General features: G+C 43.1%; 1 protein-coding gene across 8 annotated transcripts in view; it reads right to left on the minus strand.

Moving 5' to 3' along the window:
* The window catches only part of SENP6 (SUMO specific peptidase 6), a 119,475-nt gene extending 92,472 nt beyond the window's left edge, over nucleotides 1–27,003 (minus strand). For 7 of the 8 annotated variants that reach the window (XM_036318375.1, XM_036318373.1, XM_036318382.1 and 4 more), the window contains exon 1: nucleotides 14,587–14,665. In XM_036318375.1, coding sequence (XP_036174268.1) covers nucleotides 14,587–14,644 — 58 coding nt within the window. In that variant the 5' untranslated portion in view covers nucleotides 14,645–14,665. Of the gene's footprint in view, nucleotides 1–14,586; nucleotides 14,666–26,370 lie in introns of those variants that run through there. The other variant, XM_036318374.1, reaches the window with a different exon arrangement.
* Nucleotides 27,004–27,458: the final 455 nt, after the last annotated feature.

The raw sequence follows: 27,458 nt of genomic DNA on the forward strand, positions 1-27,458 counted from the left end.
AGAGGGCACAGACCCAACTGAGGGACCCCCCATCCCAAGTGCACAAATTTTTGTGCACCGGGCCTCTAATTTGTGTGTGTATGTGTGCATGTGTGTGCATGTGTGTGTGTGTGTATATATATATTTATTTATTTATATATAATTTCAATGCAAGCCTCAAGAAAGGAATTTCAAAATATGTGCATTCATAACCAAAAATATCATTAAACAGAAAAAATTATGTCATTAATAGCAGATTTGAGGGAGAACCAAGACAGCCTGGGTAAACGCTGATACTGGTCAACTCCCACACCACATCAAAATTACAACTAAAGTATGGAAAAACCATCATTCAAAACTGCCTCAATCTGGCTGAATGGAAGTCCTACAACTAGAGAAGTAAAGAAAGTACACTGAGACCGGTAGGAGGGGCAGAGGCACAGAACATGCTGGTCTGACACCCACGTGCCATTTTTTTTTAAATCGGGTGGGATATCTAGGCTGCAGAAGACCACCCCCACCACCACCCCTCACCATGAGAAGAAAAGGGTCCCAGCCCCACACTAGATCCCCAGCTTAGGGTCCCAGACCTGGGAAGAAAAGTCCCCATAACTTCAGGCTATAAAACCAGTGGGGATTTTGGCTAAGTGGCACAGAGGCTGCTGGAGATCCAGCAGTTCCTCTTAAAGGGCCAGTGCATGGACTTACTCAGACTCTATCCCTACGGGTTCCAGCTCTTGGGGATCCAGGTACATATGGGAAGGAACTGGATTGTCTGGCACTGTGGCAGGAACTCAGGGGTGGCTTTCTCCCAGACGTGAGGGGCTCACAAGAATCACTGTTCCTGTGCTGAGACACCCCCCACCACCACCACCCTCATCACAGAGCTGGCAGCCACATCTGAGTTTCCATCAGCATGGCCCACAATGTTTGCTCTACTCTAGTGATTCCCTGAGACCCCACCCCATCCAATTCACAACCCCACCCAAGCTGTTTGCAGCAGCTTTTCCATACAGGGTCCTGTCCTGGCTCAGGCTTCAGACTTGCTAAAATCTCTCAAACAAGCACCACCTGGAGACAGCTTATCCTAACCCCGTGGTCGGCAAACTGCAGCTCTTGTGCCACATACGGCTCTTTGGCCCCTTGAGTGTGGCTCTTCCTAAGCCTTAGGAGTACCCTAATTAAGTTAATAACAATGTACCTACCTATATAGTTTAAGTTTGAAAAATTTGACTCTCAAAAGAAATTTGAATCGTTGTACTGTTGATATTTGGCTCTGTTGACTAATGAGTTTGCCAACCACTGCCCTAACCTAACAATAAAAGACCCAAGACCAGGCACTAGCACCTGCCTGCCTTGCTTCACAGCTGGGACTTGCCTGGACACTTCCAAGCCCAATAAAACTAGCAGCCATCTGCTGATCTCTCTGTAGCTCCTGCCCAGTGGCCTCAGACAGTGGCTGACTTTGCACCTCCTGACAGCCAGTGTACCTGGAGGACAGCTTCAGACCATGCCAGATTACAACTCTACACATCCCCAAGTTTCATACTCAAGGGACAGACTCAGTGATCACCAGAACCCCACTGAAACAAGTCCTACTCATAGGGGTGTCTCCTGCACAGCACCCCTTCCATTATAAATGCAGCTGGTCCTCACAGTCAACTGGTCTGAAGGTCACCTCCTCCCAGTGCCGCCAGTAGGAATCAAGGCTCAACTACAAGACTGCACACACAGCCCACACAGGGGAGCACTCGCACACCCTCAAGTGCCCAGCTCAGCTGACTGGGGAGGCTTAGCCACTGGGCCCTAGAAGACACCTACTACACAAGGCAACTCTACCAATTCCAGGAGACATGGCAGCTCTTCCTAATACATAGAAACAAACACAAGGAAGCAGCCAAAATGCAGAGACAAAGATACATATTACAAATGAAAGAAAAGGAAGCAAGCAAACAACTGGATACAAAGTTCAAAACAATGGTTATAAGGTTGCTCAAGGATCTTAATGAGAGCTTCAAGGGACTTACTGAGAGCTTCAAGAGACTCACAAGAATCTTGGAGAGAATGTCAAAGACATAAAAAAGGACCAGTCAGAAATTAAGCATACACTAACTGAAATAATTGGTAATTTACAGGGAGTCAACAGAAGAGTAGAAGATTCCGAGAATCAAATCAACAATTTAGAACATGAGGAAGCAATTCAACGCACTTTCCATTAAAATACCAATGGCATATTTCACAGACCTAGAACGAACTCTCCAAAAATTCATCTGGAATAAAAAACGACCCTGAATAGCTGCAGCGATCCTGAGAAAGAACAAAGTAGGTGGGATCTCAATACCAGATATCAAGCTGTATTACAAAGCCACTGTTCTCAAAACTGCCTGGTACTGGCACAAGAACAGACATATATATCAATGGAATAGAATAGAGAGCCCAGAAATCAGCCCCAACCAATACGCTCAATTAATATTTGACAAAGGAGTCAAGAACATACAATGGAGTCAAGATAGTCTCTTCAATAAATGGTGCTGGGAAAATTGGACAGATACATGCAAGAAAATGAAACTAGACCACCAACTTACGCCATACACAAAAATAAACTCAAAATGGATAAAGGACTTAAATATACGACGGGAAACCATACAAATACTAGAAGAATCCAAAGGCAACAAAATCTCAGATATATGCCGAAGCAATTTCTTCACTGATACAGATCCTAGAGCATTGGAAACTAAAGAGAAAATAAACAAATGGGACTACATCAAAATAAAAAGTTTCTGCACAGCAAAAGAAACCATCAACAAAACAACAAGAAAGCCCACTGCATGGGAGAACATATTTGCCAGTGCTATCACTGATAAGGGTTTAACCTCCAACATTTATAGGGAACTCATACAACTCAACAAAAGGAAGATAAACAATCCAATCAAAAAATGGGCAAAGGACCTAAATAGACACCTTTCAAAAGAGGACATTCAGAAAGCCAAGAGACATATGAAAACATGCTCAAAGTCACTAATCATCCGAGAGATGCAAATCAAAACAACAATGAGGTACCATCTCACACCTGTCAGAATGGCTATCATCAACAAATCAACAAACGACAAGTGCTGGAGAGGATGTGGAGAAAAAGGAACACTTGTGCACTGCTGGTGGGAATGCAGACTGGTGCAGCCACTATGGAAGGCAGTATGGAGTTTCCTCAAAAAACTACAAATGGAACTCCCATTTGACCCTGTGATCCCACTTCTAGGAATATATCCCAAGAAACCAGAAACACCAGTCAGAAAGGATATATGCACCCCTATGTTCATAGCAGCACAATTCACCATAGCTAAGATCTGGAAACAGCCTAAGTGCCCATCTGTAGATGAATGGATTAGAAAACTGTGGTACATCTACATGATGGAATACTATGCTGCTGTAAAAAAGAAGGAACTCTTACCATTTGCAACAGCATGGATGGAGCTGGAGAGCATTATGCTAAGTGAAATAAGCCAGTCAATGAAGGAAAAACACCACATGATCTCACTCATTTCTGGATAATAAAGGCCATTATAAACTTATGAACAAAGATAGATACAGAGGCAGAGCTGCCTCAAACAGACTGTCAAACTACAGCAGGAAGGCCGGGGAGGGTGGGGGGGCAGGGAGGGGGTAAGAGATCAACCGAAGGACTTGTATGCATGCATATAAGCATAACCAATGGACACAAGACACTGGGGGATAGGGGAGGCCAGGGGATTGTCAAGGGCGGGGGGAAGGGGGGGAAGGGGACATATGTAATACTCTTTGTAATACTTGAAGCAATAAAAAACAAAAAACAAAAAAAGAATATGAGGAAGCAAAAATCACCCAATCAGCAGAGCAAAAAGAAAAAAGAATCCAAAAATATGAAGACAGTGTAAAGAGTCTCTGGGGCAACTTCAAGTGTACCAAAATTCGCATTATAGGGGTACCAGAAGGAGAGGAGAGAGAGGAAGATATTGAAAACTTGGAGAACCAAGAAGGCGTATAGGTAAATACCTGTACTTACTACTACTACCTCCCACAACCACATCAAAATTAGAACTAAAAGAACAACTATCATCCAGAACCATGGGAGAACTGGCTGAGTGGAAGTACTATAACTAGAGAGGTAAAGAAGAAAGCGCATTAAGACTGGTAGGATGCCCTAGCTGGTTTGGCTAAGTGGATAGAGCGTCGGCTTGCAGACTGAAGGGTCCCAGGTTCGATTCCCGTCAAGAGCATGTACCTTGGTTGCGGGCACATTCCCAGTAGGGGGTGTGCAGGAGGCTGCTGATCGATGTTTCTCTCTATTCGATGTTTCTAACTCTCTATTCCTCTCCCTTCCTCTCTGCAAAAAATCAATAAAATATATTTAAAAAAAAAAAAGACTGGTAGGAGGTGCGGAGGCGCAAAACGGATGGCACCCGGGTGTGCCGCTTTTTTAATTGGGAGATACAAGCTCCCGCTTGCTCTGAGCTCCAGTGCCAGGGGAGACTCTGGGGGATCGAGACACATACGGGGAGAAAGTGGACTATCAGGCATCAGGGCAGGAAAGCGGGGGCAGCTTCCTTCAAGATGAAGGTGCTCGCAGTGGTCATTGTTCCTGTGCTGGGACCTCCCTGGTGCAGGACTGACTGGCAGCCACTGCTGTTTGCTCCCCCCTGAAAATTCCGAGACCCCACCCTACCCAATTTACAACCCCATCCAAGCTGTGCGCAGCAGCATTTGCATATGAATGGCCTGTCCTTTCTCAGCCTAAAACCTGTCAAAGAAGCTGCAGTTGGGTCAGGGAGCCCCAAAGCCAGCAGCAGCCTACCTTGCTTCACAGCTGGGCCTTGTCTGGACACTTCCAAACCTAATACGAAGAGGAGCAATCTGCAGATCTCTCTGTAGCTCCTGCTTGGTGGCCCAAGACAGTGGCTGAGTTTGCACCTCCTTGGAGACCCAAAAGCCAGTGTACCCAGTGGTCAGTGCGAGACCATACTAGATAACAACTCTTCATATCCATAAGTGACACACTCAAGGGGCAGACTCAGTGAGCACCAAAGCCCCACTGAAGCAAGTCCTGCCCCATAAGGGTATCTCCTGCACAGCAGCTCTCCCATTGTAGACACAGCTGGTCCTCATAGCCAATTGGCCTGGAGCTCAATTCCTCCCAGTGATACCACAGCAATCAAGGCTCAACTACAACAATACTGTGCACACAGCCCACAAAGGGTTGCACCAAGGGTGTCCACCTCAGGTGATTGGGGAAGCTGAGCCACTGTGCCCTAAAGGATATCTACTACACAAGGGCACTCTATCAACTCAAGGAGACTGAGCAGCTACCCAATACAAAGAAACAAACACAGGGAAGCAGCCAAAATGAGAGACAAAGAAACATGTCACAAATGAAAGAAATGGAAGAAAGCAAACGACTGGATATAGAGTTCAAAACCACAGTTATAAAGTTACTCAAGAATCTTCTAGAAACCTCTGAGGAACTTAGTGAGACCTTCAAGGATCTTAGTGAGAATGCCAAAAAAAAAAAAAAAAAAAAATGGAAAAAGACCAGTCAGAAATTAAGCATACACTGACTGCAATAAAGAATAATATACAGAGATTCAACAGTACACTAAAGGATCCCAAGAATCAAGTCAAAGATTTGAAATGCAAGGAAGCAAAAAAAGCCAACCGGAAAAGCAAAAAGAATCAAAAAATTCAAGATAGTGTAAGGAGCCTCTGGGACAACTTCAAGCATGCCAACATCCAAAATATGGGGGAGCCAGAAGAAGAGAGAGAGCAAAATATTGAAAACCTATTTGAAGAAATAATAACAGAAAATTTCCCAATACCTGGTGAAAAAAATAGACTTACAAATTCAGGAAGCACAGAGAGGCCTAAACAAGAGGAACCCAAAGAGGCCCACACCAAGACACATCATAATTAAAATGCTAAGGGTTACAGACAAAGAGAGAATCTTAAAAACAGCAAGAGAAAAAAAGTCAGTTACCTACAAGGGAGTATCCATACGACTGTCAGCTGATTTTTCAACAGAAACTTTGCAGGCCAGAAGGGAATGGCAAGAAATATTCAAAGTGATGTACAGCAAGGACCTACAACCAAGATTACTCTATCCGGCAAAGGTTATCATTCAGAATTGAAGGTCAGGTAAAGAGCTTCATGGACAAGAAAAAGGTAAAGGAGTTCATCACCACCAAACCAGTATATTACATAAAATGTAGAAGGGGAGGAGGAAGAAGAGGGAGAAGAGGAGGAGGAAGATCAAAAATATGAACAATAAGCCTGGCCAGGATGGCTCAGTGGTTGAACATCAACCTATGAACCAGGAGATGATCATGGTTCGATTCCTGGTCAGAGCTCATGCCCGGGTTTCAGGCTCGATCTCCAGTCTGGGGTGTGTAGGAGGCAGCTGGTCTATGATGTTTCTCTCTCATCATTGATGTTTCTATATCTCTCTCCCTCTCCCTTCCTCTCTGAAACCAATGAAAATATATTTTTTAAAAAATATATGAATAAAATGGAAACAAATACATATCAACAACTGAATCTAAATATCAAAATAAATAAGGAATCTAATAAACAAACTAGTGAATAAAATAGAACCAGAGGCATAGAAACATGGAACAGACTGAGAATCTCAGAGGGAAGTGGGGAGGGGAGGGCAGGAAGAGATTAACCAAAGATCTTATATGCATATATGCATTACCTATAAACACAGACAATAAGATGGTGAAGGCCCAGGGCAGGGTGGGAACCAGGTGGAAGGGGGCAATAGGGGGAAAAAAAGGAGGACATCTGTAATACTCTCAACAATAAAAAAATTTTTTTTTTTTAAATATATTTTATTCACTTTTTACAGAGAGGAAGGGAGAGGGATAGAGAGTTAGAAACATCGATCAGCTGCCTCTTGCACACTCCCCACTGGGGATGTGCCCGCAACCAAGGTACATGCCCTTGACCGGAATCGAACCTGGGACCCTTCAGTCTGCAGGCCAACGCTCTATCCACTGAGCCAAACCAGTTGGGGCAACAATAAAAAATTTTTTAAAAGTAAAAAAATAAATTTGAAATATCTTTGTATGTTGGGGTTAGGCAAATAATAGGTAAGGGAAGCAAGGTTTCCCTGTCAGAGAAAGAGGTTATAAATAAGTGAGAGGAAATCTAGAAGAAACAGAGTCCATTAGAGTAAGAGATATCAGTATCTCTTACTCTATGAGATACTGATATCATATTTATTTTATACTGAACTCATACTTATTTTATATATATACATATATATATAGATATACACACACACACACACACACACACACACACACACACACACACAGATACAGAAACAAATGTAGGTATGTATTATACCGTGGTAGCACACAGAGCTAAGGCTCTGTCCTCGAAGAATAGCAACAAATATACCTACAACCAGATCTTGCTTTATAAATACCATTCTCCAATAAAAGAAATCAGGGCTGCAAAGAGAAACGATTTATTCTAGGGAGAAGGCAGGAAAAATATAAGATAATCCTGGAGTATTTTTTGTGTGCCAGAAAGCAAGAAGGTGCTTTAAAAAAAAATAAGATGGGGAGATGTCAAAAGGTTAAAGTAGCCAATCTGAAACAGCCTCCCAATAGCTAAACAATACTCTGGTTTCTCTTCAGAACATATAGTTCTTTCACCTTTTACCAATAGCTAAACAAAAGTGAAATAATTTTAGCAAAAATAAATAATAGTATGTGACAAACCCCCAAAATAAAATACTCATGAGTCCATAATGCTATAAAGAATTGAATAAATAAATGGGGAGGAAATACATGTCTTTTTTACAAGAACAATCCAAATAATATATGTATAAACTCTCTTCTCTAAGAGATTGAACTTAATTCACCTTCCCGTCAATATACACTAGATTGGTAACTCACTTCCAAAGAGTTACCTATAGGAAGGGAATAAAGTAAATTGACAATGAGAAACCTGATAATCACTATCTCAGCCAGGTGTCCAAGGTTAACATCAAAAGTGATGTTTTTATTCAGAACATATGCAGTCATGCACCACATATGATATATGCAGATTATATAAAACTAGAGGCCCAGTGCGTGATTGAAATCAAGCAAGGAGGAACCTGGCTGGAGGCCGGGACCGTGCCTGACCACCACGTTGCACCAGCCACAGCGTTGTGTCCGCTGGGGTGGGGGCAGGCGCTCCTGTGTGTTGTGTCTCCACTCTGGCCCGTCCCCAACCCCAACCTTCCCGCAGCCGGTGGGGTGGGGGCTGCACGCAGTCCCCTCCTGCCCATCTGTGTTCAGCTCGTGCTGAACGGTTGGTCGTGATGCAGCCTCCTCCTGAGCGGTCATGACGCTCAGCTAATTAGCATATTCCCTGTTTATATAGATACCAGATTAAAATGGAGCTAAAATATTCCTATCACCTAGTGATATCATAGCCATCTTAATGTCATAGTACAATGCATTACATAAATACCATTGTGTTACCACTGCCTACAGTATTCAGTACTGCTATATAGGTTTATAGCCTAGGAGTTGCAGGGGAATAGAACTTATCACCACCCCCCAAAATGTGTCTCTTTAGCATTCGGATTATTTTAGGCTGGTTAACTTTAAGCAGACATGGGAGAAGCTCTGAAAAACAAAAAGACAAGTTCACCACAACAGCCAGTAGACAGTGAAAAGTCAAGAGATTATTTTATGCACTAAAAGAACTGGGCTTCTAAACACACAATTCTAACAAATTTAATCATATAATTTCCTAATCAATAATCGATTAGAACCTATAAATTAATAAGTGAAAGACCATAACCTCATGAAAGTGGTAATTGCCAGTGAGAAAAAATATAAAGAGCAAAACAAATTTAAAAACATAAGCTTAGAGCGACTTAGAGCAGGACAAAAGCTGATAATCTCACCACATTTCAACATGCTGCTATGGTTGACATTCGTAATGAGAGTGGAAAATTATGTGCACTCGCCCAGTAGGTGTGGCTCAGTAGTTGAGCATCGAACTATGACCAGGTCACTGGTTCGATTCCCGGTCAGAGCACATGCCCGGGTTGCGGGCTCAATCACCAATGTGGGGCATGCAGGAGGAAGCCAATCAATGATTCTCTCTCATCATCGATGTTTCTATCTCTCTCCCCTCTCCCTTCCTCTCTGAAATCAATAAAAATGTATTTAAAAAGAAAATTATGTGCACTTTACCCCACTTATAAAATTGAGAAAAGAGAAAGATAAACCTTGAGAGAACACAGTTAAGTATCACAAATTAAACATATGCATTTTTCTCTACACTCACTAAAATGACAGTAATAAAAGGAAAAGCAGAAACCTTTAACAAAAGAATCCAGAAATGGAGGTAAACAGCAGATGTATAATATAACTAAATCTACGAAAGATGGAAATTTGATGGATGAATAAGAGTTGACTTAGCTGACTAAAGAAAACCTCAATTGCCCGTGAAAGCATAAATAGAACCAAATTGGCACAAGAAAAAGATTTGAACATTGCTGTGTCAATAAAAGAAATGGAATTTATCATTACCAATCTCCCCTAAAGAAACTCAGACCCAGAAGACTTCTCCAGTAATTTCTTTAAAACTTTAAAAAAATAACAACAGCCCTGGCCGGTGTGGCTCAGTTGGTTGGGCATCATCTCGTGCACCAAAAAGTTGCTGGTTCGATTCCTGGTCAGGGCACATGCCAGATTTATACACACACACACACACACACACACACACACACACACACACGCACGTATATTTATATTTGAAAGTATTACATATATCCCCCTTCCCCCCCATTGACCCCATCCAATCCGCCCTATCACTGATGTTTCTATCTCGCGCTCACTCTCTTCCTCTCCAAAATCAATAAAAAATATTTCAAACTTATTCTATTCATTTAAAAAATAATAATTTCATAAGACATATGTTCAATCCATATAATTTAATCAGAATTTACTATCCAGAGTATATGAAAATTCCCAACATTCCACCAGAAAAACAAAATGAGAAGATAGGAATGAGAAATTAATAGAAGATAGGAATGAGAAACACACACACAAAACCCTAAAACACAACTCATTGGGTATTTTGTTTATTTTATACATATATCCCAAGAAGATAGAATAGAGTTTAACTCTAGGTTGGCACTCACTATTTTTTGAATACTGAATGAAAAGTGAACATTTTTAATGCAGCAATAAAAATGTAGTAAGTTTTCACTTAAAGTCAGAACAAAACCATAGTATAATTTTACCATAGGCGAATTGATATAAGTAAGAGTTAAGTTTCAGGAACATTTGAGATTGTGCTCCCCAGCATGTATCAAATAAATGCACAAAAAAGAATAAAAAGTTCCTAAAGCATTTCACAACATAATAACGAAATGACACTGAACGAGCCAATGTTATTCAAAGACTTGCTGTACAGTAGTTCCTCAACTTACAATGGTGTTATGTCCCAAATAAACCCACTCTAAGTTGAAAATATGTGGAAAATGCACCTAACCTACCAATATTGTAGCTTACCCTAGTCTACCTTTAACATGCTTAGAACACTCATATTAGTCCATAGGTGGGCATAACCATCTAACAACCAATACACAGTTGTTTATTCTTGCAACTGCATGCCCAACTAGGAGCTGTGCTCACTATTGCTGCCCAGCATCACCAGAGAATACTGAATATGTCACCAGCCCAGGAAACAATCAAAATTCAAAGTTCAAACTATGGTATCTATTGAATGCAAATCACTTTCACGCCATCGTAAAGTCAAAAAATTTTAAGTTGAACCATCATAAATTTGGGACCCTCTGTATTTCCCCTCACTATAAACCAGAGTATTAGAAACTCAACGAACTATCTGATAACCCCATCAAACTGACATAAACTAAAATATCAGATATTATCAAATTCGTAATGATGTGTATAAACAGGAAAGCTTAAAAACTGCTAAAAAACTTTAGAGATCAATTTAGCAATACCTAGGTGAAGATGAAATTGCACATGACTCAATAATTCCATTGCTAAGAAACACCAGATCGGTGTCAGCAAAGTACAGACTACTAAATAACTTTTCATAAAGACCATGAGCTAAGAGCGGCTTTTACATTTTTAAATGGTTAAAGAAAAAAAATTAGCCCTGGTCGGTGGCTCAGTGTTTAGAAATTAGCCCTGGTCGGTGGCTCAGTGTTTAGAACATCAGCCCATGCACTAAAGGGTCAGAGGTTCAATGGGTTGTGTGTTCACTTCCAGCCCCAGGTCAGGGTATGTGCAGGACAGAACCAGTCAATGTGTCTCTCTCACATTGATGTTTGTCTGTCTCTCTCTTTCTCCTTCCCTTCCTCCCCCTCGCCCACTTCCACTCTCTCTGAGAAGTAATCTACACTAATAAAAGAGAAACATGCAAATCGGTGTCACTCCGTTATGCCCACCAGCCAATCAGAGTGACTATGCAAATTAACCCACCAAAGATGGAGGTTAATTTGCATACGCAGGCGCAGAGCGAAGACTGAAGGCTCCAGCCGGAGTGAAGACTGAAGAGGCTTGGCTTCTCTGCTGCAGCCGGACCAAAGGCCTGGGTCCCGGGTGCCAGGGAAAAACCACTGCCGGCAGCCAGGGGAAGGAAGGCCTATTGCGCAAATCTTCGTTCAACGGACTTCTAGTGGAAAATAATATCCACTGGTGAAGATTAACAAAAAGCTTATTTAAAAAGAAAAAAATTTTTATAAGAATGTTTTACGACACATAAGTTATAAGAAATTCAAATTTCAGTATACAGAAAGTTTAACTGGCACACAGCCACGCTCATTTATGTATTACCTATTACTGCTTTCTTGCTAAAATGGCAACATTGAGTTATTGTGACAGAGACTGTTTGGACTGCAAAATATAAGATATTCACTATCTGGCCCTTTACAGAAAATGTACTTTTAAAAAAGTGGCGCCCTAGCCACTTTGTCTCAGCAGATAGAACATTGGCCTGCGGACCAGAGTCCCAGGTTCGATTCTAGTCAAGGGCACCTACCTGAGTTGCAGGCTCCTCCCAACCCGGGCCCTGGTAGGAGCTCTTGCAGGAGGCAACCAATCAATGTGTTTCTCTCACATCGATGTTTCTCTCTCTTTCCCTCTCTCTCCCCTCTCCCTAAAAATCCATGAAAAATATCCTCGGGTGAGTAGTAACAAAAACAAAGACAAAAAAAAAAAAGTTGATAGTAGCAATATGAAATATAGTAAGATATTCATAGTAACAACATATATATAAATAGTAAAAAGTTGGATACAACATACATCCACAAATGGGAATGTATAAATAAAAATGTAGTATATTCATACTATGAACTAAAGGATAATAAAAATGAAAGCACTAGAGCCCTGGCCGTGGGCTCAGTTGGTTGGAGTCATCCAGCACACTGGTTGCATGTTCGATTCCCAGTCAGGGCAGATACCTAGGTTGCAGGTTCAATCCCCAGTCCGTGTGCAAATCTGTATCTCAACATCAATGTTTCTCTTTCCCTTCTTCCCTTTCTAAAATCAATTTTTTAAAAAAGAATGAAGTACAAAGAAATTAATGGGAATGAAAACTACCACATGAAGGATGGTGTTTACCCTTGAGGAATAAGTAGGTTGGAAGAGGATCTCAAAAGGAAAGGGTTTACCCCAGCTTCTACTTTATTGGTGATGTTTTCTTTAGGCTAGGAAGTAGTATGTGAGATGTTTTTTAAAATGTTTTCTTATTGATTTTAGAGAGAAAGGGAGAAACATTGATATGAGAAACATGAATTAGCTGCCTCCTGCACACCCCCTACTGGGGATCTAGCTGAAAAAACTTGGCCTGTGTGCCCTGAGTAGGAATCATCTCATGCAACTTAGAATATACAAAAGCAGTAAAAGGAAATATACAGAATTCAATGCAAATACCAGAAAACCCCAGTAAAGCAATTTTAGGTGGTAATGCAGCGCTATAGACCCATTCTTTTTCAAGAATCTGTCAAGATTCTCCAAAGGCTGTCTTTTGGAGACCTGAGCCACAATGTTACAAGTATCCTGATGTAGAGATGACATAGGCTACAATTTTCCATACTTGCCAGAGGTTAGACATTTAAATAAAGCCATCTTGAAACCTCCAGACCAGACCAGCTACCACCAAATGACTCCCAGGAATATCATATAAAGCAGGAAAAAAAAAAAATCACCTGAGGTGATTTTTTTCCAATTCCTAATCTATAAAACCTTTATCCTTTAGTACAGAAGACAAATAGATTGTCTAATATTAACTCATAATGAAGTCTGAATATATTATATTCTTGGGAGGAATTAAATTAGACTTCTGTGAGTCACCAAAACCATAATATTCTTTTTGCCTCAGGATCCAGCTATTTATTCTGCAGTGTTTTCTGCTTTATGAACTTCATTCCAGTAGATATCTATGGACCTTTTACCAATAAGCAGTTAGTTCTATCTGAGGCCATCATAAGGCAGCAGTTTGGTGCTATTGGTGTTGCTGGAAGCTCACTGATCTTCTATGGAATATGAATATCAAGTGGTATTACCTTATCCCAAAGTGATGAGTTGGCTCTCAATTTAAAAAAAAAATTTTTTTTATTGATTTCAGAGAGGAAGGGAGAGGGAGAGAGAGATAGAAACATCAATGATGAAAGAAAATCATTGATTGGCTGCCTCCTGCACATCCCACATTGGGGATCCAAGGCCGCATTGAGGCATATGCCCTGACCAGGAATCGAATCGTGACCTTCTGGTTCATACCACTGAGCTCAACCACTGAACCACGCCGGCTGGGCTCAATTTCTTTAAAATACAGTTAGCTCAAGCTGATGCACACACAGTTCCAAAGCCAGTAAATCGACAACTCCGTAATGACTGCTAAAGCCAAGTGGCTCCAAATGTTCTTTTATCTACAAGGAAAGGAGAAGAGGACTATCAAGATGACATGGGAACTCAGCGCTCAATCAGATAGATCAATAAAACACTTTATCAAAGTGCAAATAAATAACATGACAGAGAAAACTGACAGTTCTATAATAAACTTATATTAAAAGATAAACTTGAGAAATGGTAAAGACTGGAAATGGTGCAGACAGAGGAAACTCAGGAATTGATATCCAAATTGTAAAGAAAATGCTCAAGATTCTCGGGCTTAACAAAAACAACAAAAAAGATTCTCAGACTTCATTGCTATTGTGACAAAGTTAAATCATCCTATATAATAAAGACCCACAGTGTAAGACCATTACGACCTAAGGCTCGACCAGACTGGAAGTCAGTGCTGGATTGCCCTGGCTGTGGTGGGCTATGCAGGGTGGGAGGCAGTCCCGGGCAGGGTGGGAGCCAGTCCCCGGTGGGAGCCAGTACGAGAGGAAGTCAGTCCCAGGTCCGGCTGTGCCTGGTGGGAGTCAGTCCTGGGTCATGTAAGCGGAAACCGTAAGAAATAGAAACAAGGCAGACCTATCCCTTCACATGGGGAGGTATTGGCAGAAGAATAGCAGGGAGTCAGAACTCCTACCATCTCATAACAATAATGAATACCCTTCCCCCTCCCCCGACACACATACCTACAAACCTTGGGCCAAGTAGGGAACCTGGACTTCCACTCTCTTCTTGAAATAATGAGGTGGCATCTCACCCTTCCCTTACCAGAGCAGTATCTAAGCAAAGCCAGATAACACAGGGTTGAAAAAGATCCAGAGTTTCATAATGCTCAAAATTTCTAGGTTTCAATTATCAAATTATTCATACAAAGCAGAAAGATCTAAAACTGAATAAAAAAGATAACAGATACTAACACTGAGATAATAGAGATGACAGAGCTATTTGATAATAAGTTTAAAGCAGCCATCAAAACAATCTTTACATGAGTGATTTTGAACATCCTTAAATCACTGTAAGTCGCTTAAATGGGGAAAAAAGAAAGGTATGGCAAGTAAATAGAAAGTCTCAAGCAAAGAAAATGAAGCTATAAAGAACCACCAATGAAAATTATAGTACAGAATATAACTCAAATAAATAACTCAGTGAATAGGCTCAAAGCAGAATGGATGGAACAGAGGAAACACTCAGGGAACTAGAAACTATAACAATAAAAATATCCAATAAGAATAGGGAGAACATGGCTTGAAAACAACAACAGAAAAAGGTCAGAACCACAGGAACCAGTGGAGTCATAACAACAACAACAAAAATAAATAAATAAAACTAACATTTGGAGTCCAGGAAGAAATTAAAGGAGATGGAGCTGAAAGAGTACTTGAAGAAATAATGGCTGAAAACTCTTCCAATTGGTCAACAGACAGAAATCCTCAATTTTAAGAAGGTGAGGAAATACAAAATGAGATAAACCCAAAGACAGCAACACCCACATCATAGTCAAACTTCTGAAAAATAAAAACAAAGAAAAAAATCTTGAAAGTTCTGAATGACAAACACTGTATCTATAAGGAAAAAGTAATTCTCATGACAATAGGTTTTCCATTAGAAACCATAAAGTTCAAAAAATAGAAGAACTGTCAACAGAGTCCTATTTCCAATTAAAATATCCTTCAGCAATATGAGGAAAATCAAGGCACCTCAGGAAAGAGAAAACACAAATGTAAACAAGAATTAATAAATACTGTCCAAATCTCAAGATATATATGAAATATATTCAATATCATCTTTCCAGGTAAACTCAAATTTATTCCTCCATTACTTACGGAATAGCTAAAATTAAATAGGTTTATAATATTAATTTTTGGCATGTATCTGCAGGATCTGGAACTCTCATTCACTGCAGGTGGTTGTATAACTTGGATAAAAGGATGCAAAACTGTATCTACTAAAACTAAACATATGCCAATAGCATCATTAAACTTACTGCTTTTATATATCCAAAAGACATGAGCATATAGGTCCTCAAAATCATATGTGAAAGGATGTTTAGTGTACCTTTATTCATAATATTTTTAAATTAGAAACAATTTACAAATATGCCTACAAGAAAATGGAAGAATGGTAGTAAATTCAAATAACAGAATACCACACACCTACAAAAAAAGAATAAAATCCTGATATGAAGAACAATAAGGGTTATTTTCATAGATATTATGTTAAGCAAAAGAAGTGAGACAAAATGAGAATACATCATATAAATCCAATGATATGAATTTCATGAACTGATGGTACTATCAATGATTATAAAGGTCAGAAAATTAAGAAATTCTGAGGGTAGTAGTCAGAAAGGGGGATGAAAGAAACTTCTAAAATCTTGAAAAAGATTCCACATCTTATACTGGGTGTTACATATGTAAACAAGTTTGATCTCTACATTTACATTTCATGCACAGGTGGAGTTAAATATAAGGGTTTTCTATTTCTAGCACTGCAAGCCGCTTATTATTTGAGCTTGGGTTCCTCAACTTTCAGAGACCATGCTAATCTCCATTATGTCATATTACCATCTGAAGATAAACAGCGACATCAAGACCTAATTCTACAGCTCAGTAACCATGAAAAATGAGAGGATTTATCCTGATTAAAAACTCTGAAGAAATCATACTAACAATTCAATATAATTCACCAAATATTCTGCATAAAGTATCATCTCAAATGGAGTACCATTTATGATTCAATAATTGGAATTTAAGAGGAAGTAAAAGATTGTAGGTCGTTTGTTATTCTCATAGTATGTGAACTCAGTAGTAATATTGATAAACTATTAAAAAAGTAGGTTTTTATTTTTTCTACAAATATTTAAATTGTTTGGGTAATACCAAAAGACTAAATTTTTAGCCTAAACATACTTTAATATATTTTTATTGTTAACTTTAGAGAGGAAGGGAGAGGGAGAGGAAGATAGAAACATCAATGATGAGAGAATCATTGATTGGCTTCCTCCTACATACCCCACACTGGGGATCTAGCCTGCAACTCGGGCATGTGCCCTGACCAGGAATCAAACTGTGACTTCTTGGTTCATAGGTTGATGCTCAACCACTGAGAAACACCAGCCAGGCAGCCTAAACATACTTTAAAAAGTGACTGTCATATGTTGGGAAATGAGCCATTAAAGTAATATGGAATCCTATATAATAAAAGGCTAATATGCAAATCGACCAAGCAGTGGAACAACCGATTGCTACAACATGCACTGACCACCAGGGGGCAGATGCTCAACACAGGAGCTGCCCCTGGTGGTCAGTGTGCTCCCACAAGGGGAACGCCGGTCAACCAGAAGCCCTGAGCCGAGCTCACTGCTGGCAAGTGCAGCAGTGGCGGCAGGAGTCTCACCCACAGGGAGCGGGCCTAAGCCATCAGTTGGACATCTACCAAGGGCTCCTGAACTACTAGAGGGCACAGGCCAGGCTGAGGAACCCCCCCCCCCACCGTGCATGAATTTCATGCACCAGGCCTCTAGTTCTTTAATATTTCTTGTGATGATAATAGAGAATGGAGACCCAAATTGAACTAAAGAAAAAAGATTAAATGCCAAAATATTTGGAACCCCGCTTCATTAGAATTATGGAGGCAGAGAGGCAAAGTCAACCATGGTCATGATGTCCCCAAGATTTAGTGGCAGATTCATATATTCAAAGTGTGGGGGCAGAAAGTTTACAGATTCTTGAATAGAGGCAAGACAATAGATTACTATATAATCTACAAACAAGTCTTGGAGAATTTCTAGCTCTTCATTTCCTAAAAAAATGGCTTCAATCTTTGCAAAAAAAAAGAACACAAATCAATCACTGAAATTTATTATACAGTGGACACCAGCACTTTTCTCTCCCTGCTCTGTTTCAAAGATTGTAAGCAGTTAATATTGGAGGGGGGAAAAACCCATATTCAAAACTAAGATGAAATGTTATTTGAAATATCAAAAAAACTCCAAAAAAAAAAAAAAAAACCAACTCCAAAGATAAGAATATGGCTTGGTTTTTTGTGTGTGCTTCTTTAAAATATATTTTTATTGATTTCAGACAGGAAGAGGGAGAGAAAAAATACTGATGAGAAACATCATGGATTGGCTACCTCCTCCATGCCCCCTACTGGAAACCAAGCCTGCAACCCGGGCATGTGGCCTGACTGGGAATTGAATCTTGACCTCCTGATTCATAGGTCAATGCTCAAACACTGAGCAACACTAGCCAGGCTGGCTTGTATTTTGTTTGTTTGTTTTTGCTACTTAAGCCTGCAGTTTCAGATGGCCTCAAGATAGCTGTTAACTTGGGACAAGGCAGAATATCTAAACATCCCAATTTGCCTAGGACTATCCCAATTTCTAGCACTGGAAGTCAAAAATAATGACTGTTTATGCTCTTATTCACACCTTTGAAACAAATTACAAATTGTGTGGCCTACTTTGTTCTTTTTAGCCTCCTAAACTGTCCAGAAATTAGAAACTTTTGGATTGCATAAGAAATGTGATTTTCAAGTTTTAAGAAATACTATGACTTTATTCTTTGCCACTCTTCCCCTTGAATGGTGGAATCTAATTCCCCTCCCCTTGAATCTGGGCTGGCTCTGTGACATTTTGGCCAACAGAATATGGCAGAAGTAATACTGTATAACTTTTGGGGTTGGGCCTTAAGAGGTTCGCTTTTGTTTTCTTAGAGTTCTATTTCTCAATAAATGATAATTTTTCATAATTCCCTGTTATTTTGCCTTTTCTTATCCAACCCTCCTCCCAAGGGTAAAGTAGGTAAGAGAAAGAATGTAGAAGCAAAGGGACAAAGAAGGGAGAGAAAGGAAATGCTGAAGGAGGTTAGGTCTATAAGTCAGGTCCCAAGTTCCAATTCCAATTTCCCCACTAACTTGGTATGGGTCACAAACAGAGAATCCACTAATACTTAGAAAAAAGAAAGGTAGTAAGTTAAAGAAAAACAATAAAACTAGAATTCAAATGAAAGAAGCGGCAAGATGGAAGAGAAGGAAAGCAAGAGAAAGTTCTTTTCCTACCTGCTAAGAAAATAAATATAGTAATACCAACTAACATATAGTTCTTAGAATTATATGCCTGGAATTGTTCTAAGAATCCTATCTAATAAAGAGGAAATATGCTAATTGACCCTCACGCTGTCACAAAAGATGGCGGTGCCCACAGCCAATAAGGAGGGGATATGCTAATTGACTGTCACGCCATCAAAGATGGCGGTGCCCACAGCCAATGAGGGAATATGCTAATTGACTGCCACGTCATCAAAGATGGTGGTGCCCACAGCCAATAAGGAGAGAATATGCTAACTGACTGCCACGTCCTCAAAGATGGCAGTGCCCACAGCCACAAGATGGTGCCGCCCAGTCCCCTGAGGCCCACCAGGGTGGCAGGTGCACAGCAAGGCCCGGCCGCTCCACACACCTGCCTCCGGAGTCCCCCAGTCCCCTCAGGCCCCCAGGGCCAGCCCGAGGTGCAGGCAAGCCTCGGATGTCAGCTGCCCAGCCGTGGCAGCAGCAGAGGTATGATGGGGGCGTAGCCTTTCCCTGATCACGGGGTCGCCTTCTGCCCCTGAGGGCTCCTGGACTGTGAGAGGGGTCAGGCCAGGCTGAGGGATCCCCCCTCCAGTGCATGAATTTTCATGCACTGGACCTCTAGTTTTATATACAGTGGGGCCTTGACTTACGAGTGTCCCGACTAACGAGTTTTTTGAGATATGAGCCGTCTCTCGGCTGATTTTTTGCTTTGAGTTGCGAGCTAAAATTAGGGTTAAGAGCCAGCTTCAGATACCCCACCGCTAGTTGGCGCAGCGAATGTCACAGTGAACACCACAACATCAGCCCAGCATTCAATTCATTGTAATGGTGAAAATTGATTTGACATACGAGTAATTTGAGTTACGAGCTCCGTCACGGAACGAATTAAACTCGTAAGTCAAAGCCCCACTGTATATTAAGACATTTACCAGTAATCTTCATGGCAACCTTATGAGGTAACTACAATTATTAACCTTGTTTTACACATATGGAAACACAGAGGTTAAATAATCTATCCAAGATCACACATCTAGTTAGTAGAGCTAGATGTTTAATTCCAGCATTCTGGTCTCTGAGTTCGTCTTCTCAATGAATTTCTAATGAAAATCAGTTCCATTTCAAGTGAGTTTCTACTCTACTGTTCCATGTGCATACAAGAAATCAAGTGGTAAGTAAAATTTATAAATTCAACTGGGATGAAACCAGGAAATACACATACTTATGTAAGGAGTAAATAAGGAATGATACCATGCTGTAGTTTTTAAAAGTGGTGTAATCAGAGACATTGAACCACGGAACAGACTGATGAATTTCAGAGGGAGGGCGGCGGGGGAGGAAGTGCTCAAGAAAAGATTAGCCAAAGAACTTATAGACGGGAGAAGAGTGGAGGGGGTCAATGATGGGGAAAAAAAGGAGGACATGTATAATACTTTCAACAATAAAGATAAATTAAAAATTAAAGTGGTGCAATCAAAAGAAAAATGAGCAGGGCTAAGTGGAGAACTTTGTGGTGTGTTCCACTTATCAGACTGAAACTATTCACATATTCGTGGAATACAAATCATCTAGGAGAAATTGTGCTTTAGTTAAGAGGTATTGTGAAGTATTTACTGTCCCCAGTAAAACTGACAAACTAATGGAGTTGAACTACAATTATATGTATTTACAACCAATTAAGTATGGCTAAGTATGGCTTAGGGGAAATGGAAGACACTTCTCATTTGGAGATAAAAGCAATTTTGCTGGTAAAGAGGACAATACTGGTACTGCAGTCTTTTCAGCCTACTGGGCAAAGTCCACAAAGGAAGATGAGCCCAAATAAATGGGAAAACAAAGAGGTGTGGGTATGTGTATCCTGCCTACATAATAAAGAGCTAATATGCTAATTAGACTGGATGGCAAAACAACCTTCCAAACAACCTCCCAGAACTACCAGTGGGCAGGGCCATGGGGCCACGAGGGCTGAGACCCTTGCATGAATTTTGTGCATCAGGCCTCTAGCCCTATATAATAAAGAGATAATATGCAAATTAACCTTCATGCCCTCACAAGATGGCTGCCTATAACCAGGCAGGCAAGGGGATTAGTGAGGGACGACCCAACGACTGAACAAGCAGGCTGCGTGGGGTGACCAGGCCGGCAGGGAGGTTGGTGAGGAATAACCAAATGACTGAACAGCAGGGGGGCCATGAGGGGCAACCAGGCCAGCAGGGGGGAGATGCAGTTGGGGTCAACCAGGCTGGTGGGGAGGTAGTTGGGGGTGATTAAGCTGGCGGGAGGGGGGGGGGCAGTGAGGGGTGACTAGGCCCATGGGGGGGAGGGGGGCAGTTAGGAGTGACCAGGCTGGCAGGGAGGGGGCAGTTGGGGGTGACCTGGCCGGCAGCAGGGGGGGGGGGCGGGCGGGGGACACAGTTAGGGGCGACCAGGCAGGCATGCAGGTGAGCAATTAGGAGCCAGCAGTCCAGGATTGTGAGAGGGATGTCCGACTACCAGTTTAGGCCTGAACCGGCAGTCAGACATCCCCCAAGGGGCCCCAGATTAGAGAGGGTGTAGGCTGGGCTGAAGGGGATCCCCGCCCCCTCCCCTGTGCACGAATTTTGTGCACTGGGTCTCTAATGTATGAATAAAAGGGAAGGCAGAAAAAAATGGAAGAAAATATTGTTGAGCAATTATTTGGTAAAAGAAAAAAGGAAAAGCAAACTAGATATGAACAAGTGCTGCATAAAAAAGAAACAAATGTGAGAGAAAGTAAACTTAAGAGGTTCCACAGAGGAGAGAAGGGGAAAATATCAAAAGAAAGGTTATAAAAACAAGCTAACATCACTTCTGCCCTATACTGCAACAGTTTCGTAACTAGTCTGGCTGATAATCTTTTGCTCCTCTCTAAAGCTTTCTCTATGTGGTAGCCAGTGACCTTTTTTTAAAAAACAAACCTGATAATGGCACCTCGAATCTTGTACCACTCTCCTTGTTAGCACCACACTGTCCTCCTTTTAGTTTCCTAAACATGCCATGCTCCCTCTGCCTGGAAAGCACTGTCTACCCACATTTTCTTCTTCAACTGCCGTGATTAGATCAAATTCTCATTATTATGAATAATCCTCTTTTGCTGCACTTGTTATAATTTTACATTTACAAGTGTGATTATTTGACCACTGACTTTCCTCTCTGGACTAGAAACTCCATGAAGAAACCATTCTCACCGCCCCCTCTCCTACCCCCCATCATTGTGCCTCTCAGCATAATACCTACAACATTAGAGTTGCTCAATAAATATCTGTTAAATGAATGAACAGAGAAACCTGCCAAACTATCACAACTGAAAAGGGGGTTATAAGGCAACCTTAAATGAAAAGAACAGAAAAAATCGTCAAAGAAGAGAAAGAAAAAAATTCAATACAAGCTGTGATCTAATTAAATTCACACAATTTTCATGCACAAAATAATGTACAACAGTTGATAGTAAACCTCCTTTTCCTTAATGAAGCCAGAAAAGGAAATGGTTGGTAATAGCATTTACTTAGTGGGTATAAGAATGTAAGACATAATTTAGAATAGACATCTCAAACTGACTTTCACCAAAGCAGAGCTATTAACTTCTAGGTCCTCTACCAGTCTACTCCACATCAGTAAATGAAATTAACCCCCAACATCTCAAATAAAAAACTGGGAGTTATCTTTGATTCCTCCCTTACTCTGACCCTCGGTATACAATCCATTACAATCCTGTTAGCTCTACATCCAAACATATCTGCAGTCTCTCCACTCCTTTTCCTCAATCTACACTGCCACTATCCTATCCCAACCCTAAACTACATTTTACTAATATTCTAACTCATGTTCCTGCTTTTACCCTTGCTCTTTTCTAAGTCATTCCAGGGCAGTCAGTGATTTTTTAAGATAAATTATATCATGACTCCCCTCTGCCCCAAACTAACTTCCCACTTCTCAAAATGAAAAATTTATTATCTTGTATGATAGATCTGCTTCTTTCACATCACTCTGCTTGCATTTCACTCATGACCTTTTTAACAAATGAAACCATATATTACCCTCTCAGAACCTGTACAGGCATCATCCTCTCTGAAGTGGCCCATAGAGAAGGTGTCTCCTTAACTCTGGTGTCACCTCCTCAGGAAGGCCTTTCCAGAATTTTTAATACTCTGTAAAATGGCTTTACCATTATTTCCTTGTTCTATAAGTATATTTCTCTCACAGCCTTTATCATATTATCTTCTTTATTTCATTAACAACAAGTATGTTCCAGGTGTAAGACAAATGACGGTGAAGAAACAAAGTCATTGCTCTGATGAAGCTTATTTTTAGTAGGACTGAAAAACATGAAAAATACAACAGTAAAGGGAATACAGGTGTTTGTATGTGTGTGTGGCAGCATGGCATTTTAAGTAGGTTGTCAGGTCTAAACAGACCTGAATAAAGTAAAGGGACCAATGTAAAAACTTGGGGTAAGACTGTTCCCCCCCCCCCCCCAACTAAAATGAAAGTTCTACGAAAGCAGAGCTTTAACTATCTTGTACACTGTTATAGTCACCTTGGTACAGAGTCTAGCACAGAATAGGCTCCAAATATTTGTGTGAATGAAAACCTACATCCGTTTTTCAAGAAGTCTACTGGAGAGTAAGAAAAGTATACTATATAGAGATGTTTAAATATTAAAACATAAGGACCTATGAAGAATACAAAATGTGTGGCAAGTTACAGTGGAGTATTTTCTTATTAAAACTGTAAAAAAACAAAAGAATTAAATAAAAATACAATTAGTGAATATTATTCTTTTATTTCAAAAAATGCAGTACAATATATGAAAATCCAACAAGAAACTGAAATCCTTGCTTCCCCTTAAGCTCATACTTTAAGCAAGTAACCATTTGCTTTCTTCATAAGAATGCTGAAGGAGACATGACGACACTCAAATTTATCATCTGGACATTCATAGATCTTTAAGTTAGAATAAACTGAAAGCAATAGTTTGAAATTCACATCTGCCCAGTATCTGTTGGCTTTATTTGTGCTATTTCTTTTTAAAATATATATATATTTTTATTTGAGAAGGAAGGGAGAGGGAGGGAGGGAGGGAGGGAGAGGGAGAGAGGAAGAGATGATAAAAATCACTGACCGGCTGCCTCCTGCACGACCCACACTGGGGATCAAGCTTGCAACCCGGCATGTGCCCTGAGTGGGAACTGAACTGTGACCTCCTGGTTCATAGATCACTGCTCAACCAATGAGCCACACCGGCCTGGCTATTTGTGCTCTTTCTATCCCCTGTTCACACAGTCAAAACTTAACCTGAGCCCTAACCGGTTTGGCTCAGCAGATAGAGCGTCGGCCTGCGGACTGAAGAGTCCGGGGTTCGATTCCGGTCAAGGGCATGTACCTGGGTTGCGGGCACATCCCCAGTGGGGGGTGTGCAGCTGACCGATGTTTCTCTCTCATCAGTGTTTCTAACTCTCTATCCCTCTCCCTTCCTCTCTGTAAAAAATCAGTAAAATAAATTAAAAACAAACAAACCAACAAACTTAAACCGAATCAGAAGCATACAGAAGCCCAAACCTTAACACAGCATAAAAGTACAACCATCTGCATACAGAATATAATACACAACAGTAAGACATCTTTCGAGGTACCAATACCGAAACAAAAAATGATGCAACACAAGCTGCATCACTATCAGCCTCCAACAGGCACCTATTCTGCTCAAAACAGAACAGAGATAGAATGCAGGTAATACTAAATGAACCCAGAAAAACTTACACGCTTCCCACATCTTCTTACTCGGAATTTCATATTAAATTCGCATCACTTTCAGAGAAAGATTGGCTTCGTAGCAAGGTAAGATTCCTTTTGCTCTGCCATGCGTGAGTGGAAGAAGAATTAAGTAAATTAAGGTTTCTTCTTCCCACCTACATCTCCTAGTCCAGCGGTTCTCAACCTGTGGGTCGCGACCCTTGGGGGGTAGAACGACCCTTTCACAGGGGGTCGCCTAAGACCATTGGAAAACACATAGATAATTACATATTGTTTTTGCGATTCATCACTATGCTTTAATTACGTTCAATTTGTAACAATGAAAATACATCCTGCATATCGGATATTTACATTACGATTCATAACAAGAGCAAAAAATTACAGTTATGAAGCAGCAACGAAAATAATTTTATGGTTGGGGGTCACCACAACATGAGGAACTGTATTAAAGGGTCGCGGCATTAGGAAGGCTGAGAACCACTGTCCTAGTTCCTTTTCGTTCTTTAGACTAAGGCTGAGTAGCTACTCCTGTCTCCGGGCCTCGTTCATAAAACCATAAGCAAGACTTACCCATCCCCCAACACCGTACCCTCTTAAAGAACCTATTACCACCGTGGATAAGTACTTTCTTAATTTAAACACGTTTCTAATTAGTTGTTTTTTTTTAAGTATTACTTACACCGCGTATGAAAATCACCTTGCCAATTACCCGACTCTAACAATCCCGGCCACAAGCAGATGCATCCATCGCCCCAACACTGTGTGCGCCCAGTTACCCTGCAAACCCCGGAGCCATCGGCAATCCAGTTCTTTGTCCACAAGGCACCTGGCTGTGTTTTGGGGGGCCCTTCCAGCGGCAGAGAGCCAACACTGCTCCCCGTCCGCACCGTCCCCACCGGTAACTGACACGCAGTTTTCCTGAAGAGCCGCGTCCGTCCGCCTACAGCCACGGCTTCCCTCTCCCGCCCCAGCGATCAAACATGGAACCAGCCAAACTGGGCCCGCGAGCTTCGGTGGCCGCCCCAAAATCGAGGCTGCGAGTCTCATTCTCTTCCTCCACGTAAGTCACCCGGTGAGATATTTTTGGCAAAACGCAGTCGGCAAGCAGCCCCGAGGCTGCCGGGCCTGGTCGGCACGCCGGCTGCACAGGGAAGCGGGCCGCTCGGCGGAGGCAGGCGGCGGGGGCAGGACACGCTCGGGAAGGCGACCCCCTCCCCTCCCCGCCCTCCGCGGCCGGACCCCACCTCACCCCACCGCAGCCACTGGAACTGCCCACGGACGCCCGACGAGGCCCGGCTGCGGCCGGCTCTCACCCTCCTGGCCGCCCCCACCACATGCAAAAATGCGACCCTCACGCATGCGACCCTCACACGTGCAACCCGGGCTCGCGGCCCGACCCACGCGCCCTCTCGCCGGCCCGGCCCGGCCCGGCCCCGGCCGCTCGCACCCACGGCCTCCAAGCCGGCGCCCTCGCAGCCCATTCCCGCCCCGACATCGCCCCGGCGGCCCCCACCCCCGCCCCTCCGCCGCCCTCCGAACCTACCCCGCGCGAACAATCGAATATCCGGGGGTCACGGGCCCCATGTTCCCGTATTTCCCGACCCCGGGGGCCCCGCCGGGGCAGACATGGACGTACCTTCCAGAAAAGCAAGCTCCCCGGAGCTGCCGCCGCTCTTGCCAGCCGCCATCTTCCTCCTCCCACGACACCGCCGCCTTAATCCATAGCCCTCAGGGCCGCCGGGCTGGGGGGCCGCGCCGCAGGGGGGTAACCGCCGCAGGGCGGGCGGGCGGCGCTCGGCGTCCGGACGGGCCTACACAAAGGCCGGCGCTCGGGCCTGCCGCGCCGGGGTTCTCCTCAGGCGCCTCCCGGGCGCTGAGCGCGGCGACGACGACGGCGGCGCTTCCCAGGCCCAGCTCCTGTCGGCCCACGACTCCCCATCCACCGCCCCGCGAGGCCGCCTGAGAAGCCGCCCCCGCCGCGGGCCCCAGGAAGAGAGCGGGCAGGCGGGCAGACGGGCCCTCTCACGCCGCCCCTCGGCCCGGGCCGGAAAAATGGCCGCACTCGCTGCGCTCGGCGGCGAGGTCTCCGCTACCGCCAGGGGCCCCGGCGCGCCTCGCCCCTCCTGCCGCCGCCGCCGCTACGGCCGCCCGCCCGCCCCGCCCAGGCGTGAAGGCATCAGTGGGGGCTGCTGCGACTGTCCATGTGGACCGGGTGGGGCTCGGCCTACGCCTCGCGTCCGTCGCCACAGCAGCCGAGCCGCCGCCGCCGCCGCCGCCCCTCCCCCACGGGCGCCGGGGCTGCCGCCCGCCCCCGCCGCTCCCGCGCCCGCCCGCCGCCTCCGCCTCCGCCTCCGCCTCCGCCTCCGCCTCCGCCTCCTGCTCCCGCCCCCGCGCCGCTCCCCTCTGCACCGACTGTGGAGCCCAGCGCCGGCCCCCACGAGGTGAGCCCGGCGGCGGCCCGGGTGCGTGGGCGCCTCCCCCGCGCAGGCCCGAGGCGCGCGGCTCGGGCGGCAGCACCGGCGCCGGTGAGATGGGACAAGTCCATTCCCCTCCGGAGGGGCCTGGGCGCGGGGGCCGCCACCGGCCCGGGGAAGGGAGCGGGCACTGCAGGCGCCAGTTCAGAAAGCGATGGGTGGTCTTCCTCATTTGTAAAGACTTTTCAGATTAACTGGTCAGAGAAGATTCTGCAGTACGCATCCGGTGACAGCGTTTACAAAATAAATA

Source organism: Myotis myotis, unplaced genomic scaffold, assembly GCF_014108235.1.
Source record: "Myotis myotis isolate mMyoMyo1 unplaced genomic scaffold, mMyoMyo1.p scaffold_m19_p_7, whole genome shotgun sequence".
NCBI classification, from domain to species: domain Eukaryota; kingdom Metazoa; phylum Chordata; class Mammalia; order Chiroptera; family Vespertilionidae; genus Myotis; species Myotis myotis.